Source organism: Mus caroli, chromosome 16 (genome assembly GCF_900094665.2).
Source record: "Mus caroli chromosome 16, CAROLI_EIJ_v1.1, whole genome shotgun sequence".
Lineage (NCBI taxonomy): Eukaryota > Metazoa > Chordata > Mammalia > Rodentia > Muridae > Mus > Mus caroli.
The window spans coordinates 55,412,225-55,430,813 of NC_034585.1; the positions used below are offsets into that span (position 1 = coordinate 55,412,225).

An 18,589-nucleotide genomic window follows, 5' to 3' on the forward strand; every position below is an offset into this window, starting at 1 on the left:
GAGATACATTTCGACTACCAGCAGCTTCTGCAGACTCTATTCACAACCGAGGAGAGAGAGAGGATTCTCCTCGAGGCTCAGAAAAATGTCTGAGACTAGGCTGGGTGCCCTGTCCAAACTCCAGCTGAGATAGATGAAGGATTCCCAATAACCCGGCCTGGATGGGATTATAATATGGCACCAGGTAGGGAACGACTGTCCAATTATCATCAGGCCCAGTGGTGTGTCTCAGAGGTGCTGCTCGGTGGCCCACGAATCTGGCCAAGGTAAGAGAGGTTATGCAGGGAGCGACTGAGCCCCCCTCAGTCTTCCTCGAAAGGTTCATGGAGGCTTACAGGAGATATACCCCATTCGACCCCACGTCTGAGGGTCAAAGGGCCTCAGTGATTATGGCCTTCATTGGCCAGTCGGCTCCTGACATTAGGAAGAAGTTACAGCGAATTGAGGGCTTGCAGGATTACACCATAAGGGATGTAGTTAGAGAGGCAGAGAAAGTGTATCATAGGAGAGAAACAGAAAATGAAAAGTTAGAGAGAGAGAAAAGAGAGGATGAGGATAGGAGAGACAGGAGGCAAGAAAGGTTTTGACTAGGATCCTGGCTGCAGTAGGAGAAAGAGATAATGGAAGAAGAGGTAGACAGGGAACCTGGGAGACAAAAGACAGCAGGGACCAAGGAGACCCAGAGAAGGCAGGCAGTGCCTGGAGAGGAACCAATGTGCATATTGCAAGGAAATGGGCCACTGGAAGAGCGACCACCCCCCCCCCCAACCAAGAGGTAAAGGTGCTTTCTCTTGGAGAAGATGAAGACTAGGGGGAATGGGGCTCACCCCCCCCCGAGCCTAGGGTAACCTTAGAAGTGGAGGGGACCCCCGTGGACTTTCTAGTCGACACAGGAACAGAATTATCAGTACTCAAAACACCTCTAGGAAAAGTGAAGAAAAACGAAAAAGCCTTGGTGATCAGGGCCAAGGGACAAAAATCGTATCCATGGACCACATCCCCAAGTAGTAGACATAGGGCGAAATCGAGTAACTCATTCGTTTCTAGTCATTCCAGAGTGTCCTATGCCTCTATTGGGGAAAGACTTACTAACCAAGTTAAAAGCACAAATAACTTTCACCTCTCATTGACCAGAGATTTTCTGGGGAATGAAAGCATCCCAGACTCTAGAGCTGTCCTTACAACTAGGGGGGAATATTGACTTTACCAAAATAAAGTAAAGCCCCTGAGGGATTACAGGACTGGTTGAATCGATACCCTCATGTGTGGGCAGAGATGGGAGGAGTGGGGATGGCAAAGCTGCCCCCCCCCCGTGGTGATTGAACTTAAGTCNGGGGCCACCCCTATAGGGGTCCGACAATATCCCATGAGCAGAGAAACTCAAGAGGGTATACACCCCCAAATCAACAAACTGCTCCAACAAGGGATTTTGGTCCCATGCATATCCCCTTGGAACACTCCTCTACTTCCAGTAAAATAAAACACAGGGACCAGTGACTACTGTCCAGTCCACGACCTTAGAGAAGTCAACAAGAGAGTTCAGGACATACACCCCACAGTGCCAAATCCTTATAATCTCCTCAGCACCTTGCCTCCCGGTCGGACATGGTATATGATCCTGGATCTCAAAGATGCATTTTTCTGTTTGAGGTTACACCCCAACAGCCAGCCTTTGTTCGCTTTCGATTGGTGAGACTCCAAGAGTAGACAAGCCAGACAGCTCACATGGACGAGGCTGCCTCAGGGATTCAAGAACTTGCCCACTTTGTTCAATAAAGCCCTACACTGAGACCTTGCCCTTTTCCAAGCCAATAGCCCACAGGTGACTCTTCTGCAGTATGTAGATGACCTCCTCCTAGCTGCAGAAACAACCGAGGACTGTGAAATTGGGACCCATAACCTCCTGGGCGAGTTAGGTAAGCTGGGGTATCGGGCCTCTGCTAAAAAGGCTCAGTTATGCCAGACAGAAGTGACCTACCTAGGATATGTCCTGAGAGATGGACAACGGTGGNTCACAGAAGCCAGAAAACAAGCTGTTATGCAGATCCTGGCACCAACCACTGCTCGCCAGGTAAGAGAGTTCCTGGGGACTGNCGGGTTTTGCAGACTCTGGATTCCCGGATTTGCCACACTGGCAGCTCCTTTGTATCCACTAACCAAAGAGAAAGGAGATTTCAACTGGACCAGAGAACATCAGCTAGCCTTTGAAACTCTCAAAAAGGCACTGCTGCAGGCTCTGGCATTGGCCCTGCCAGATTTAAACAAACCTTTAACCCTATACATTGATGAAAGTAATGGAGTGGCAAGGGGAGTCCTTACTCAGATTTTGGGATCATGGAAGCACCCGGTAGACTACTTATCAAAGAAGCTGGACCCTGTGGCCAGTGGATGGCCCTTCTGCCTGCGAGTGATAGCAGCCATGGCTGTGCTAGTAAGAGATGCTGACAAACTGACTATGGGCCAGAATGTTACCATAGTGGCCCCACACTCTCTTGAGAGCATTGTCAGGCAACCACCAGACCGCTGGATGACCAACGCCCAAATGATGCACTACCAGAGCCTATTGCTGACAGAGCGAGTAAGTTTTGCACCCCCAGCCATTCTCAACCCCGCTACCTTACTACCTGAAGATGACAAGGCCCCTGCACATAAGTGTGAAGANATACTGGCAGAAGAGACTGGAATCCAGCCAGACATCACAGACCAACCTTGGCCAGGGGCGAAGACCTGGTTCACCGATGGAAGCAGTTTTGTGGTAAAAGGTAAGGGAGGGCTGGGGCAGCAGTAGTGGAGGAAAAGTCTGTCATATGGGCCAGCAGCCTGCCAGAGGGTACATCAGCTCAAAAAGCAGAACTAATCGCACTAATTCAAGCNTTAAGGCTGGCAGAAGGAAGGGCTCTTAATGTCTATACCGACAGCCGGAAAGCTTTTGCCAAGGCTCATGTTCATGGAGCAATATACCGATGCTGTGGACTGCTGACGTCTGCGGGCAAAAATATCAAAAATAAAGAAGAAATTCTCAGCTTATTAGAAGCTGTTTATCTGCCCCGTTTGGTGGCAATTATCTATTGCCCAGGACACCAGAAGGGAACTGAGCCCATTGAAAGGGAAATCAAATGGCAGACCAAAAAGCTAAAAAAGCAGCCCAAGGGCCAATGACTCTGGTGGTGAGAACCCAGCAGCCCGCTGCTGAGGAAATAAATAAAAGAACCCTCACAGAAGAAGAGGGGCGAGATTACTTAGCTAACATACACCATCTGACTCATTTAGGAACTAAAAAAATACTAAAATTGGTTAGTAAGTCCCCCTATTACATTTCTGGATTAAAAAGAATTGTAGAAGAGATAGTAAAAAACTGTCGCGCTTGTGCACTTACCAACACTGTGTCTAGCAGGCTCCAGGAAGGAAAATGACTATGAGGAGACAGGCCTGGAGCCTACTGGGAAACNGACTTCACTGAGGTGAAACCAGCTGGGTATGGAAATAAATATCTCCTAGTTTTTATAGACACCTTCTCAGGATGGGTCGAAGCATTCTCCACCAAGAAATGGCTAATGTAGTGGTCAAGAAGATACTTGAAGAAATCCTTCCCCACTTTAGGATACCTAAGGTAATGGGGTCAGACAAAGGACCTGCCTTCATCTCCCAAGTAAGTCAGGGATTTGCCAGACAACTGGGGACAAATTGGAAATTACATTGTGCATACAGACCCCAGAGTTCAGGACAGGTAGATAGGATGAATAGAATGCTAAAATACTCTGACTAAAATAGCCTTAGAGGCAGGCAGAAGCAATTGGACAGCCGTTCTCCCTTATGCCTTGTTCAGGGTTCGCAATACACCTGGACCCCTTGGCCTAACTCCATTTGAATTAATGTATGGGGCGCTCCCACCCATTTTTATGACCATTGGGAATAAGAATTGCCCAGATGTGTCTTTCTCTCCTTCTTCTAGTCTTTTNGCTCGATTAAAAGCTCTCGAAATAGTAAGAAAAGAGGTGTGGGAACAGCTAAAAGAAACCTATGTTGCTGGTGACACACAGATGCCACACCAGTTTGAAGTAGGAGACGCAGTCCTGGTGAGGAGACACTGAGCGGGGAACCTAGAGCTGAGGTGGAAGGGACCCTACTTGGTGCTACTGACAACGCCCACCACGGTCAAAGTGGAAGGAATCCCCACTTGTGTCCATGCATCCCATGTCAAAAGAGCACCCCCTGGAGTCAGCCATGATGAGTGGACTTTGGAGAAGACTACTAACCCTCTTAAGTTGCATCTGCTTTGTAGGAGCAATCCCAAAGGACTTCAACCCCCACAGTCCTGTTCAACAAACATGGGAGGTACTCAATGAAGGGGGTAGGGCTGTATGGACAATCGCTTAGGTACACCCTCTGTGGACTTGGTGGCCTGATCTTTTCCCTGACATCTGTAAGTTGGCTATAGGAGCCCCTCCTGGNTGGGANTTGGAGGGGTACTCTGACATTCAGAGGGCACCTTTAACACCCCCTCCNTACGTAGAAAAACATTCGAGAGACCCATGGGGTGGTTGCTCTAACCAAAGGGATAGAAGTATGCTTCNAACCCATCCCTTCTATGTCTGCCCCGGGCCCCACCGAAGTCAGTCCCTCAATCCAACATGTGGAGGTAAGGCTGACTTCTTTTGCAAGAGCTGGGGTTGCAAGACTTCAGGTACAGCCCGCTGGAAGCCCTCCTCAAGCTGGGACTATATTAGAGTAACAGCCAACTATTCCCTAGCATCTTATGTACCTGGAAGATTTGACCTAGACGAATGTACTGACTGGTGCCATCTGCTCCATGCACCTTTACTTAACCAGAGAAAAGAGCTCTGGGATGGACAAAAGGGTATAAATGGGGTTTTAGGATTTACAATGAAAGATATGAGGGATTGTTCACTATCAGATTAAAAATAGAGACCCCCTACAAAACTTTAGGCCCCCCAACCAAGTCCACACCCCTCACCCATACTATTCCTCAGCCTACTCCGGTGATTGCAGACCCCCTTAATATGGCCGCTATCACCCAACCTCCCACTCCTCAGGTACCTCTATTACCCCTGCAATTCCTTCAACAAGACAGAGGATGTTTAACCTTTTATGCCCTTAATAGAACTGATCCAAGCACTACTGAGGACTGCTGGCTATGCCTGTCCTTGGGTCTGCTTTATTATGAAGGAATTTCCTTCAAAGGAGATTTCAACAGAACCAGCAGCCATACTTCCTGCTCTTGGGGAACAGAACAAAAACTGACCCTGACTGAAGTATCCTCTGACCCTGACTGAAGTATCCTTGAGGAGTCCAGGTCTCTGTATAGGCACCCCACCTTCCACCCAGAAACACCTATGCAGACAAATTCAGTCCGTGTCCAGGACTGAAGCTAATTACTATCTTGTACCTTCCCTGGTTGGCTGGTGGGCTTGCAATACAGGACTTACTCCCTGTGTATTAACTAAGGTTTTTAATTCATCTCATGATTTTGTGTCATGATCCAGCTATTACCCCGAGTATATTATCACCCTGCATCCAGTTTAGAAGAAAGCTATGCTGGCCAGCAGTCAAAAAGAGAACCAATTACTTTAACCCTGGCTGCATTCATGGGAATAGGTAAGGCAGTAGGAGTGGGGACGGGAGTGTCAGCTTTGATAGAAGCAAGGGAATTCAGTCTTTGAGGGATGCTGTCAATAAAGACCTAGCAGCAATAGAGAAGTCCATTGATGCTTTAGAAAAATCTTTGACCTCCCTGTCTGAGGTAGTTTTGCAGAACAGGAGAGGTCTTAATTTGTTGTTCCTAAAGGAAGGAGGACTGTGTGCGGCCCTTAAAGAAGAGTGCTGCTTCTATGCAAATCATACAGGAATAGTTAAAGACTCTATGCAGAAACTGAGAGAAAGATTAGAGCGAAGGAAACGGGAACGGGATGCTCAATGGGGGTGGTTTGAGTCATGGTTTGAGTCATGACCATCATGGACCATTCCTTCCTTTAGGAACAACAAATTAAGACCTCTCCTGTTCTGCAAAACTACCTCAGACAGGGAGGTCAAAGATTTTTCTAAAGCATCAATGGACTTCTCTATTGCTGCTAGGTCTTTATCTTGGATAACTTCTTTGATTTCCACTGTAGCCGGACCAGTCCTTATGATATGCTTAGCTTTAGTTTCCGGCCCTTGTATAATAAATAGAGGAATGGCTTTCATCCAGAGTAGAATCCACACAGTAAAACTCATGGTTCTTCAAAGGCAATATCAACCTATAGTTCAGGTAGATGAAGAGTTAGGGGACACCAATCTCTAAAATTCTATGATTAGAATTAGTCTAAACAGAAGAAGAGGGGAATAAAAGGAAATAGAACTTGAGACCTGTGATTCATGTAACGTATGTCAAATAACCCAAAGACTTGTTTGTGAGCTTTGAAACCTGGGGCTGAGAACATAGCAGAACAGGCCAGGACATGCCCGGGCAGGCCCGTCGTTACATGTCCAGACTGGCCCGGCACCTCCCTATCTCCCACCATCCCACCCTTCTGACCTAAGTTAAATGTTAACAGGCTGCTGATGTTTAAATGGACCAATCATGCGAAACTGCGCCAATTTCTCCCCCAGCCCCACTTCTTTTCTATAAAAACACCTAGCTTCCAAGCATCGTGGTCAATCCACTGTCTCCTGTGTGAGATACGTTTCAACCCGGAGCTCCGCCATTAAACTACCTCATGTTGCCACATCAAGGTGTTGTGTTCTGTTCGTGATTCTTGGGTGCACGCCGAATCAGGAGTTGAGTGGGGGTTTCCCCACTAGGTTCTTTAGCCAACAGAGAGGAATAAGAGAACTGTAGGGAATACAACTTGGAAAGGAAAAACTCAAAGTATCATTATTTGCAGATGATATGATAGTAAAAAGTGATCCTAAAACCCTCTGTGGAACCCCTAAGTTAATAAACACCTTCAGTAACATGACTGGATACATGATTAACTAAAAAACAAAAAAGATCAGTAGCCCTCCTATCTACTCCTGACAAATATACCAGAAGAAATCAAGACAACACACTTTATAATAACCTCATACGTTAAAATATTCTGAAATAACTCTAACCAAACAAGTGCTTAGCCTCATTGTTTAATAAGCAAGAGATCATAAAAATAGTTTGGACTCAGAAAACTGTAATTTGAATTCACAATCAAGGACAGACATCCACATGGTTGAATGTCTGGCTGCGTTGCAGAGGGAAATGAAATGTATGCCTATTTGGGATTAGTGGCCAGTGAAGTGGTAAAGACAAGAGAGACCAACTGTGTGTGGTTATAGATGAGGGCACTGACACAGATCAGCATGACCAGAACAAGGAGAACTACTCTGTGACCATTTATCACACTCTTAATGAAGGTTACTTCCAATAGATCAACCAATTCACAGAGTGCTAGGGACATTAGGTAGAGAGTAAGCTGTTCTTCTGGTAATACCCACACCCATTCATAGACTGCAATAGTGATTCTTATTGGAAGGAACATCTAATTTTGGGGCTGTATGGCAGTGGAAATCACCAGTAAAATTACAACAGTGGGCATTGTCTTGAGTTGTGTATCATCAAGGAAGGCAAGACAGGCTCAGTTCATATATAGCCCTATCTATGTAAGTATATAATTCTGAGAAAGAAGAGTGAGTCACTGTCCCATAGCCCTATTCTAGTGGGCTCCAAAATGAGACATTTGTGAACAAAAGCTGTTTTAATTTTTTATTCCTTTACCAGAAAGAAAATAGTTTTGTGTTTGTATTGGGGTTACAGTGAGCAGACACATATTGGCACATACATATGAGAGTCAGATGTCTTCTTCGAGTACTTCTGTACATTGGGTGTCTCTGTGTGTATATGTGTGTGTGTGTGTCTTCCCCTGAACCTGGTGTTTACAGATTGGTTAGACTAGCTAGATAGCAGGCCTCAGGATTCTTCTATAGCTTCCACATTGGTATTATTTGTAGGTATGCCCTGTCCTATCTGTAGGATTGTAGGCCCTCATTTGCTCTACCATGGGACAGAGTTGCTTGGGGAAGCAAAATGCTGAGAGTTTGACTGTACTTATCCCACAAAGCTGCCAGGGCAGGTGCTAGTCTATAGGGAAGCACTGAGATACTGCTTTAGGGGTGAGAGAAAGCCAGAGCTGATTTGAAGGTCCCTGGGCCTGCAATGAGGCTGGGGCCATGGGGTTTTCAGACTCTTGGACATCCAGGTGCCACTGAGAGTCACAGAAGAGTAGAGAATGGAGTCAAGGGGCCCATGGGCTGGTGACAGCATCTAGCCGGGGATTAGAGAAAGGGCAGGAAGGATTCCAGCTTGTCCCATGGGGATTGTCCTTATCTTGATGGAGGCAGGCTTGGTGATGGTTGTGACTAGGAGCATAGAGAGGCCTAGATTAGGCTACAGCTTTGTAGGTGAAAGCCATCCTCATGGCTTCTCACAGCAGATCTTGATGGAAAGAAGACAGGCTATAGTTCTAAACTGTGTATTGTCGTGATAGAACATGGATTTGTAAAACCATACCGCACTTTTCAGGGTGGGCCTGAGATTAAATACCTTTTGCAGGGAGGAATCTCTGGGAAGAGAAGTTTGTTGGCTAAACCCTCCTGGCTTCTAGGTACCTCATTAGCATGAAGAACTCTGTTTTGGTCCTATGTGACCATAGGTCATGTCTTTTATCTGACAAACATGGTACATGTTCCAAATCAGGAGTCTGTCAGGGAGCTGGGAGCCACCTTGCCCACCAAGTCTTTGGGTCTCATCCTGCTCTACTTTACCAAACTTCCTGGCATGGTTTTAAATCCCATACCTACACAGCTTTCTTAATGAATGTTGCACATCTCAGAGCTTCATACTTGTATCGCAAGAAGTTTTTCACTTGAACTATCTACATAAATATTATCTACTTCAATAATTTTTATTAATTTTTAGACAGTTCCATTCAAGTTATTTTGATCCTATTCACTACAACTCTACCCAATATTCCTCCCATATCTGCCCCCTTTCCCTATTCCTTTCCTATTTATGTCTTCTTCTTTCCATTTTTTTAAAAAAAGAAGTGCCTATCTCACAGTACATTGCTCTTCCTTTGGCTCTTAAAATTGTTCTGCTCCATCTTCTCTAGCATTTCCTAAGCCTTAGTTGTAGGGTTGTGTTGCAAATGTATTAATTAGAGATAGGCACTCAATAGTCAGTTTTGATCTCTGCATTTTGATCCGTTCTGGCTTTCTATAATTCTATCGACTGCTGCAGCTCCTGCTGGGGGAGGGGGAGGGAGAAGAGCTTCTTTGATGATGCATCAGAGTTACACTTATCTGTGGATGTAGGGATCAGCATTTATAATACAGTTAGAAATTATACATGCGTAAGCAAGTGGCAATAGTAGGTTCTCCTCTAAAATTGATCGTTTCCCAAACTACCCATGTTTGGCTAAGTTCACTTTTATAATAAATCTATTTAATATTTTGAATTTGCATTTATATAATTTTCCCAGTTATTTTAATGCCTTTACGCCATATCATTTTCTCTCTTTACCTTGCTTCATTACTCTGTTTCTTAATATTTCTCATTAATTTTATGTATGTATATATGTACCTGTCTCTACGTGTGAATATGCATACACGTGTGTACAAATATGTAGTAGGACCATAGGCGACCTCACGTTCAGTCTTCAGGTATCTTCCACCTCTTTATCTGGGGTATAGGATCCGTCACCATTCTGGAGTTCAGTGAAAGACTAGACTAGCTAGCCTCTCTCCTCATATTCTCTCTCTCTCTCTCTCTCTCTCTCTGTGTGTGTGTGTGTGTCACCAGCTGTGTCCTTATTCATATATATCCCTTTCCCTATTCCTACACCTATTCTTATCTCCTTTTCTCTGTGTGTCTGTCCCCGTCCCTCAATCTACCTCTATATAAAATGTGTTTGGTGTATAAAAACATATATGTATGGGAGTACTTGTATATGTTCATGCACACAGAAGAAATAGAAGAACATTGGTTATTCCATTTTATGTGCTTGAGACAAACTTTTTTTCCCTAAACATGAAGCTATGCTGATGGCCAGAAAGGTCTAACAATACTCCTGTCTCCATTTGTCTCCAATACTCGGATTAAAAGTGCATAAGGGGCTGGGCAGTGGTGGTGAATGCCTTTAATTCCAGCCCTTGGGAGGCAGAGTTAGGCAGGTTTCTGAGTTTGAGGCCAGGTTGATCTACAAAATGAGTTCCAGGACAGCCAAGGCTATACAGAAAAACCCTGAATCAAAAAACCAAAATTTAAAAACAAAAAGTGCATAAGGCCCAACATTTGAATGGGGGTGCTGGAGATTTTACTTCAGATTCTCATGCTTGGGAAATACAGTCTTTTCTGCTGAGCCAACCCTTTGGCCCAAACTAGATATTTTTTATATCTCATATAAATTTTACAGCCTCCACTAAGGTATTAAACTAGCTTGAGACTATTTTCTGTTTTAGATTGTATGCACAAATGGTGAAGAAAATTTTAAGAGTTAGATCAGTTGCACGCAAATTAGCAAGATAATCTTCAAGCTGACTTTAGTAGAGAGCATGTTCTCATTGGGCAGTTTTAATTAATTTCAAATAGTTCATATTTGTTAGGACTTAAAATCTCTATAGAAACATATTGATGTCAGAGTTGGGAAATCCTCTTAGGATTTGACCAATGTCTTTAAGTTTGTAGTCCAGAGTCCATAGCTATTATAGTGTATGATCTTCAAATTTTCCTCCCATTTGATCCAAGATCAAGTTACATAGGTATTCTTAAATTCTGAGACCTTCGCTATTAAGCAAATATGAACTTTCAGAAAGCACAACTCAGTGAAATGCAGGTAAGAAAACTAACTTTTTAACCTTGAGTACAGGTATGATAAATGTTTACCTTTCTAATTTTTAAATAAATGATCATTTTCCCTAGATTTTGACTCCTTTCTTGACTATTTATTCCATCTTAAATTCATATATATGTGGGACCAAGTTAAAGTTTTAATGCTGTAGTCAGTCTTATTTTATGATTATAAAGTAGAATCCACAAATATATAGGTAAGATCACAAATGGATTAATTAAATAATTGAGGCATATATTAAGAGTACTTGTCAGTAATATCTTATATATGTCCTGAAATTATTTTTCAACAAGTGTATTTCTACTAACATCTCTCAATGTTTTGATTGCCAAACAACAAAATCACTTTGGCCATAGAACTTATATTATTCAGTTTGTCACCCAATGTGTCCCAGTGAATCTCTAAGTATTGACAGTAGCATTCTAAAGCAAAATGAAACTTAGATTCAAAACTCTACAATTTAAGCTTTTTTTTTAAAGATTTCAAACCATAAGTAAAGAAATGATCCTACCTTCATGGGACTCTAATGTGCCATAGTACACTTGAGAGAGCATAATTTTCTAAAGAAATAAAATCAGAAAAGTCAGGGGAGTATATAAGAATCCCTCCTCCAAACACTTGATGACATATTTCACAGAAGTAGAATACACCTAAACTCAGAATGCATTCAATGTAGTGAAAGTGTTCAAATACATATAGAAAAATAAATTAATGTAGATCATACACAAGAAATTCTGACTTTTAGCTAACTCTGTGGCCCTAGTCTCTAATCCTTGGTATTTAGAAGATAAAGTCATGGGGACTGAAAATTGAAAGTTTATCTGAATTTCAGAAAACCTTCAAGGAAAGAGAGGTTAAAAATGAAATTGTCTTAAAAATCAAAAATTTAAAAAAAAATGGACTGGGAGATCAGCTCAGTGGTAGACAAGATCGGTATAACCATGATTACCAGCATATGTAAATTAACCTTACAAGCGAAAGAAGGACTTAGAGCTTTAAAAAAAAAATAGTGTGATTAATGGAATAGAATCAGTATTTACAAAACTATGTATGATAAGGGATGAAAGAAGTTACAATCATTATTCTTTCAATTTTACTTTATATAGATATTTAGATATCTAAATTTAGATAATTAAATATCTATAATTTTCTTTAGAAATATGTATGCATTCATTGGTCCATAGTAGTATTTGTGAAATTCATTAAAATAAATTTAATTTATAAACAAAATATGTTTGAGAAAATGTTTCTTTCCCACTGAATACATTAAAAAGATTGTTAAATAAACATACAGTTATAGAAGTTTTTATTCTAAATTTATTTTGATGATCTTAACAAACCTGGCATGAAAATTATTTTAGAACAATAAGTCAAATATATGTACACTAATTTTTATGATATAGTTACATAAATGCATTAAAATTTTTTTCTACAGAAATAAGTTCCTTTTTACAATTATAAAAGTACACCTGTCAATTCTGAGTTAAAGTTAGAGATAATAGACTCCAAAATTTTAAGAAATATATACTTTCAACAACCTTCATTCCAGAGAAAATAGCAGGTACAGTAAAAAGAAATTTTCCTCTTATAGAAAAAAAGGAAATTATATTCTGACCATTACAATTTTATATCTTTGTGATTCCAGTGGCAACAGACAAGGTGAGATGGCTGAGAATAACTATTCTGTGACAAATGAATTCATCCTGGTGGGATTCTCAGATCACCCAGACTTGAAGACACTTCTGTTCCTGGTGTTCTCTGCCATCTATCTGGTCACCATGGTGGGGAATCTTGGGCTGGTGGCCTTGATCTACATGGAGCCTCGTCTCCACACACCCATGTACATCTTTCTGGGCAACCTGGCTCTGATGGACTCCTGCTGCTCCTGTGCCATCACTCCCAAGATGCTAGAGAACTTCTTTTCTGTGGACAGAAGGATTTCTCTCTATGAATGCATGGTACAGTTCTATTTTCTCTGTCTTGCTGAAACTACAGACTGCTTTCTTCTGGCAGCNATGGCCTATGACCGCTATGTGGCCATATGCAACCCTCTGCAGTACCACAGCATGATGTCCAAGAAGCTCTGCCTTCAAATGACCATGGGATCCTACATAGCAGGAAACCTGCATCCTATGATTGAAGTAGGGCTTTTGTTGAGATTAACTTTCTGCAGGTCTCATGTAATCAAGCACTTTTTTTGTGATGTCCTTCCATTATACAGAATCTCCTGTACTGATCCAAATATCAATGAACTGATATTACTTGTCTTGGCAGGTTCAATTCAAGTCTTTACTATCTCCATAGTTCTAGTGTCTTACTCCTGTATCCTTTTCACTATATTCACAATGAAATCTAAAGAGGGTAGAGGCAAAGCCTTATCAACGTGCGCTTCCCACTTTCTGTCTGTGTCAATATTCTATGGGTCTCTTCTCTTCATGTATGCTCAACCACATTCAGCCAATGAAGGAGACAAAGATATGCCAGTAGCTATTTTTTATACTCTTATAATTCCTTTGTTAAACCCTTTCATTTACAGTCTAAGAAATAAGGAAGTAATAAATGTAATGAAAAAAACTATGAAAAAGAGATAATTCTGCAACATTACAAAACAAGGATCATCTGATTTGGACAACTGATTTAAAGTTCAAAATACCTTTTTCTAAACCCATAAATAATTAGAAAGGGTGAAATGAAACTAAAATCTTAGCTAAATGTATAAATCATAAGAACACTTGAATAAAATTAGGTCATAATGAAGAAATTCTGTTAAAACATGCTTGGAATTCTCAGGAATAAATTAAAGAACTGTTGAAGTAATGGAATGTATCTAGTCACAGTTCACAAAAGATCTAATTAACTTTTGGAATAAAGTTAGTACCTCAAATGGTAATTTCCACTTAATATCACTAGCAAGTTTAACAATTTCAGATATTACAATTTCAAGCAAATTATAAGCTTTTTATTTATAATCTTATCATAGCATTGCCATCAAAGGAAGATAAACTTCGTGGTTCAATTTGATTTTCAACATGACATTTGATTTTAAGAGATTATATTTTAACATATACTCATACAAAATATTTACTTTCTAACAAGAATGTTTTCACATTTATTATTAGTCATTTTATGCTTACATTTTCTATAGTTTATGTATAAGGCTTATCTATCTATACTTCAAAATGATGTTATTACAATGAAATATCTATATTTTAATTATTTTCCTTTATTTGATTAGTTGTCCATTATACATAGCACTGCAACACCTAAGTGTATCCATTAAATCACTTTTTCTTCTCAGTGTTATTATCATTGATTATTGATTGTTAGGAATAACACCCTCACCAGTTCATCGGAAATCATTGATATGTTCGTCATTTAAAAAACAGTGAGATGTCAGTCAAGCAAGGTAAAGTTAAAAAAAAAATAACTGGTGAAATCTCTAAATCTCTAAAATATCTAAACAAAACTCATCAAAAAATAAAAAGGATTACCCAGGAAGGTATTATTTGTTGTGCTAAGTTTTTGGTATTTATCTCCTGTTGAAAAATTAGGCATTCTTTTGTTTTCTTCAAATAAATCTTATACACTGAAACACTCAGTACTTTTCCATTTTCACTCTGATTCTGACAAGAGTTTGAATTAATATTGCCTTTTCTCTAGATGATTGAAAGCTGTGGAAATACAGATTATGTTTTAAAATCTTCAACCTTATACAAGTAACTACAAGAAATCTAAGGAAGTCTAAGAATAGGAGAAATGTTTTCTCTACAGAAAGAGACTTGAATTGGTTATCCAGGACCAAATGGTCGGCTCAAAAAAAGTGAAGATATTGTGAAGATATATTACTGACTGTGAAGATATGTTTTTGTGAAGATATATATATATATATATATATATATATATATATATATATATATACACATATATATATACACAATAAATAGACTAAGTAGGTTATATTATATACTTAAGAATATATATTCTTATATATTCTACGTAATAAATAGAACATACATAAATATATATAAATATATATTCTATTTATACAAATAAAATATATAGAAGGAAATACATATTTTATTTATATGAATAGAATATATATGAGTATATATAGAGAGAATATATAGTCATAATTTTTAACACAGATAGGTGATATTATTTTGAACACTTACAGATGATATGATCCTCAACACATATAGAAATAGATGGTAGATTGGCCAATAGATAGATAGATAATAGACTGATAAACAGGAATATAGATAGATGATAAATAGAAATGTCATAATACTATAATCTCAAAAATTATTTTTAAAAAGACTTGGTCATTATATAACATCAGACACAAAATGTAAGTTCAAGTTAATCTTTTAGGAAGTGAGTGCTTCAGTGGAAATGGAGCCTGTTTGAGAGACATGGGACAGAACATGTGCAGTAGGAATATGTCTAGAGGAAAGTCTTGCAGTCAAAAGCCATGTTTCCTTTTAGTTATTGCCTTTTATTCTGGTTGTCATTTCACTCTCTCTGTGACGATATTTGGGGATTTCCACTCTGCTGTGCCTTATTGATCACAGAATAACATTTTTCGGTATGTTTCATTATTTACTTGTGCACTTTCCATCCCAATCACAGTCCCCCTCCCTCCTCTACTCTCAGTCCCACCTTCACAAGCCCCTCCCCTGATTCCCTTCTCAGAGAAGTGGAAGCCCCAGCCCCCTGGACACTACCCAGATCTGTGACATCAAGTCAAGACAGGACTAAGTGCATCTTCTCCCACTAAGGCCCTAGAAAACTGGGCAGCTAGGGAAAGGGGATCCAATGGCAGCAAATAGAGTCAGAGATAGCCCCTGCTCTAATTGTTAGGGGATCCACATGAAGACCAAGCTGCACACCTGCTAAAACTGTGTAGGGGGCCGAGAGTCCCAGCTTAAGCATGCTCCTAATTTGGTGGTTCAGTCTCTGTGAGCCCCAGCGGTCAAGGTTAGTTGGCTCTGTAGGTCTTCTGTCCTTGACCACTCTGGCTCACTCAATCTAGTCACCCACTTTTCATCATGACTACCTTCATCATGACTCAGACTCTGTCTGATGTTTGGCTGTGGGTCTCTGCATCTGTTTCCATAAGCTGCTGGATGAAGCCTCTCAAGAGAAAGTTATGCTAGGTTCCTATCTGTAAGCATATCAGAGAATCATTAATAGTGTTAGGGATTCTCTCTCTCTCTCTCTCTCTCTCTCTCTCTCTCTCTCTCTCTCTCTCTTTCTCGATGGGTCTAGATTTAGAAAAGTCATTGGTTAGACTTCCCTCAGTCTCTCCTCTATCTTTATCCCAGTGCACCTTGTAGGGAGGACAAATTGTGGGTTGAAGGTTTTGTGGGTAGGTTGATGTCCTCCCTCCCTCCACTGGAAGTCCTGATTGGCCATAGGAGGTGGTCAGTCTCTATGTACACCCTGCTGGGGTCTCAGTTTGGGTCACCCCCATAGACTCCCTAGAGATTCCCCTTCCTTGGGCCCAGGCTATTTCCAGAAATTCACCCCAATCAATATCTATTCTCTCTCCTCATCTTCCACCTGCCCCCCCATGCACCTGAATCCCATCCCACTTCCCCACCTTACTACCTCTTCTACAGATTTCACTCCCTCCATACTCCTCTGATGTCTATTTTATTTCCCCTACTGGGTGATACTTGTTAACACAGTTTTCTAGGTTATAATAAATTCTTTTTCCTTCTCCTTCACTGTTTAGTTTTTACTCTTCCTTCCATCTCCCCCTTCTTTGCCTCTATTTCCTCCCTTACCTCCATCTTCTCTGCTCTTTCTTCTTTTCCTCCTCTCCTCTTCTTCCCTTTCTTCTCCTCTCCTCCTTTCTCTTTCCTCCTCTGGCCTCTGTTTTCCTAATCTTCTGTTCTCCTGTTCTCCCTTCCCTCCTCCCTTTTCCTCCTCTATTGACTTCCCCTACTACCCCCTCTTCCCTCTTTTACTTTTAGCCCTCTTCTGTCCCTTCCTTACTTTCTTCCTCTCTTCCTCCCTGTTCCCTCTTTCAGTTTCTTTTCTCTCTAAATATTTAATCTTCTACTTACCCAATGATGAAAAGCTTGCAGGTATAAAATATATTAAACTCACCTAGAAACACAGACCCTATCAAGTTTATTTCCAATTTTGGAACAAATTGTTCTATTAATATATCTGAGCACCATTAACTTGTTAAAAACAATCACTGTAAATTCCTGAAATTTAACAAATTTTCTCACTCTAATATCTAATTATGATTCTTCAGCTAATAGAAGCTCAACTTGAGAACTCCAAGGTAATTACTGAATCACCCTGTTGTATCTCAGTACTTTTTGACACATTTCTAGCTGCCAGTCATGAGAATCTTGTATTAGTTTTTGTTTTTGTTTGTTTGTTTTTTATTTTTATTTTTTGGACAGGGCATTTGTAAAAGAGCTTATTCAAGTGACACTTTTCTTATTTTTCCAGTCTACACTTTATGTGCTTACTTTAAAACAAACAAACAAACTGTGTATAAAAACATTTAGGGCACTGAAGTGGTTTATTTGCTAAAGATGCCTGCCACAAAGCTAAGTGACTTAAATATGATTCAGAAGGTACACACACGGTGGAAGAGGAGAACGGATGATGGCAGGTCTCTTGCAATATCCACATGGATCAACTAAGATATCACCTGCACTCACATCCACACAGGACAAGTAATAAGAGAGTATGTAGGTAAGCAAGTAAGTGATAAGACATTTAAGGCTCACAGTTGTGCACCTTCTTCTATGTTCTCTCAATAACCACATTCCAATTTTGTTAAAAATTACAGTATATCCTTGTACTCTTTCTATACTTGCATGTAAGAATATTTGAATTTCATTTTTCCATTTTACAAATATTTTCATATAGATTTGTTGTGTGGTGAACTATGGACGGACATTGAAGCATTTCTCCACACACTTTAACTGCTGTAAACTACAGATCAGTTTATTATCATGAATTTAAATTGTGCTTGAAGCTACATACTTTGAATCAGTGAAAGTTCCAGGTTTTCATACTCAAACAAAAATGAAAATCTTCTGATATATGAGTTAAAATCATATTTATTTTATGGTAGTTTTATTCTGACCTCAAACATTATTTTGTACAAAATTTACCAAATATATATTTATAGTTACTATTATCTTGTTGAGAATAGTCTTGTATGTGTTCTTTATAAAAGTTCTGGTATTTTGTCTTGTATGTACTGTGTTTTCACTGTGCCTTTTATGTTAAGACCTTGAATATATGCTGAGTTACTCTTACCTGAATTTGCAATGCTATTTTCGTTTGTCTGAATGAAATTATTTTGCTAGTAGAAATACTTATGTAAGAGTAGCTCATTCTTTTCTAACTCTCTACTCTGTTATATTTCACTTACATTAGTTTCATTCTGTTTAATGCCATGAGGTTTAGAAAGGAGTAACAGAACATAGTAAATGGTTTCCCTTTCCTTGCCCTTCTCCATAACCATGACCATCTATAAACCTACAAGCCTCATTCTAGACTTGTGGCCATAAACTCTTTATGTGTGAACCACCTTTGTCTGGTAAATCACTTCTTCCTTTCACCATTGGACCAAGGAATGGCACCATTCAGAGGTGTGGCCTCGTTGGAATAGGGTTGACCTCCACTGCCCCTGTAATCCAGCCCCAATTAAATTTTATTTTTTATAAGACTTGCCT

The 18,589-nt window shown here is 40.2% G+C and overlaps 1 protein-coding gene across 1 annotated transcript; it reads left to right on the top strand.

Moving 5' to 3' along the window:
• The first annotated feature begins 12,524 nt into the window (after positions 1–12,524).
• Positions 12,525–13,507, top strand: LOC110311873 (olfactory receptor 5K3-like). Its single transcript, XM_021185448.1, has one exon. It carries the CDS (start codon positions 12,542–12,544, stop codon positions 13,466–13,468), a length of 927 nt encoding a protein of 308 aa, XP_021041107.1. The 5' UTR covers positions 12,525–12,541; the 3' UTR covers positions 13,469–13,507.
• The last annotated feature ends 5,082 nt before the right edge of the window (positions 13,508–18,589 follow it).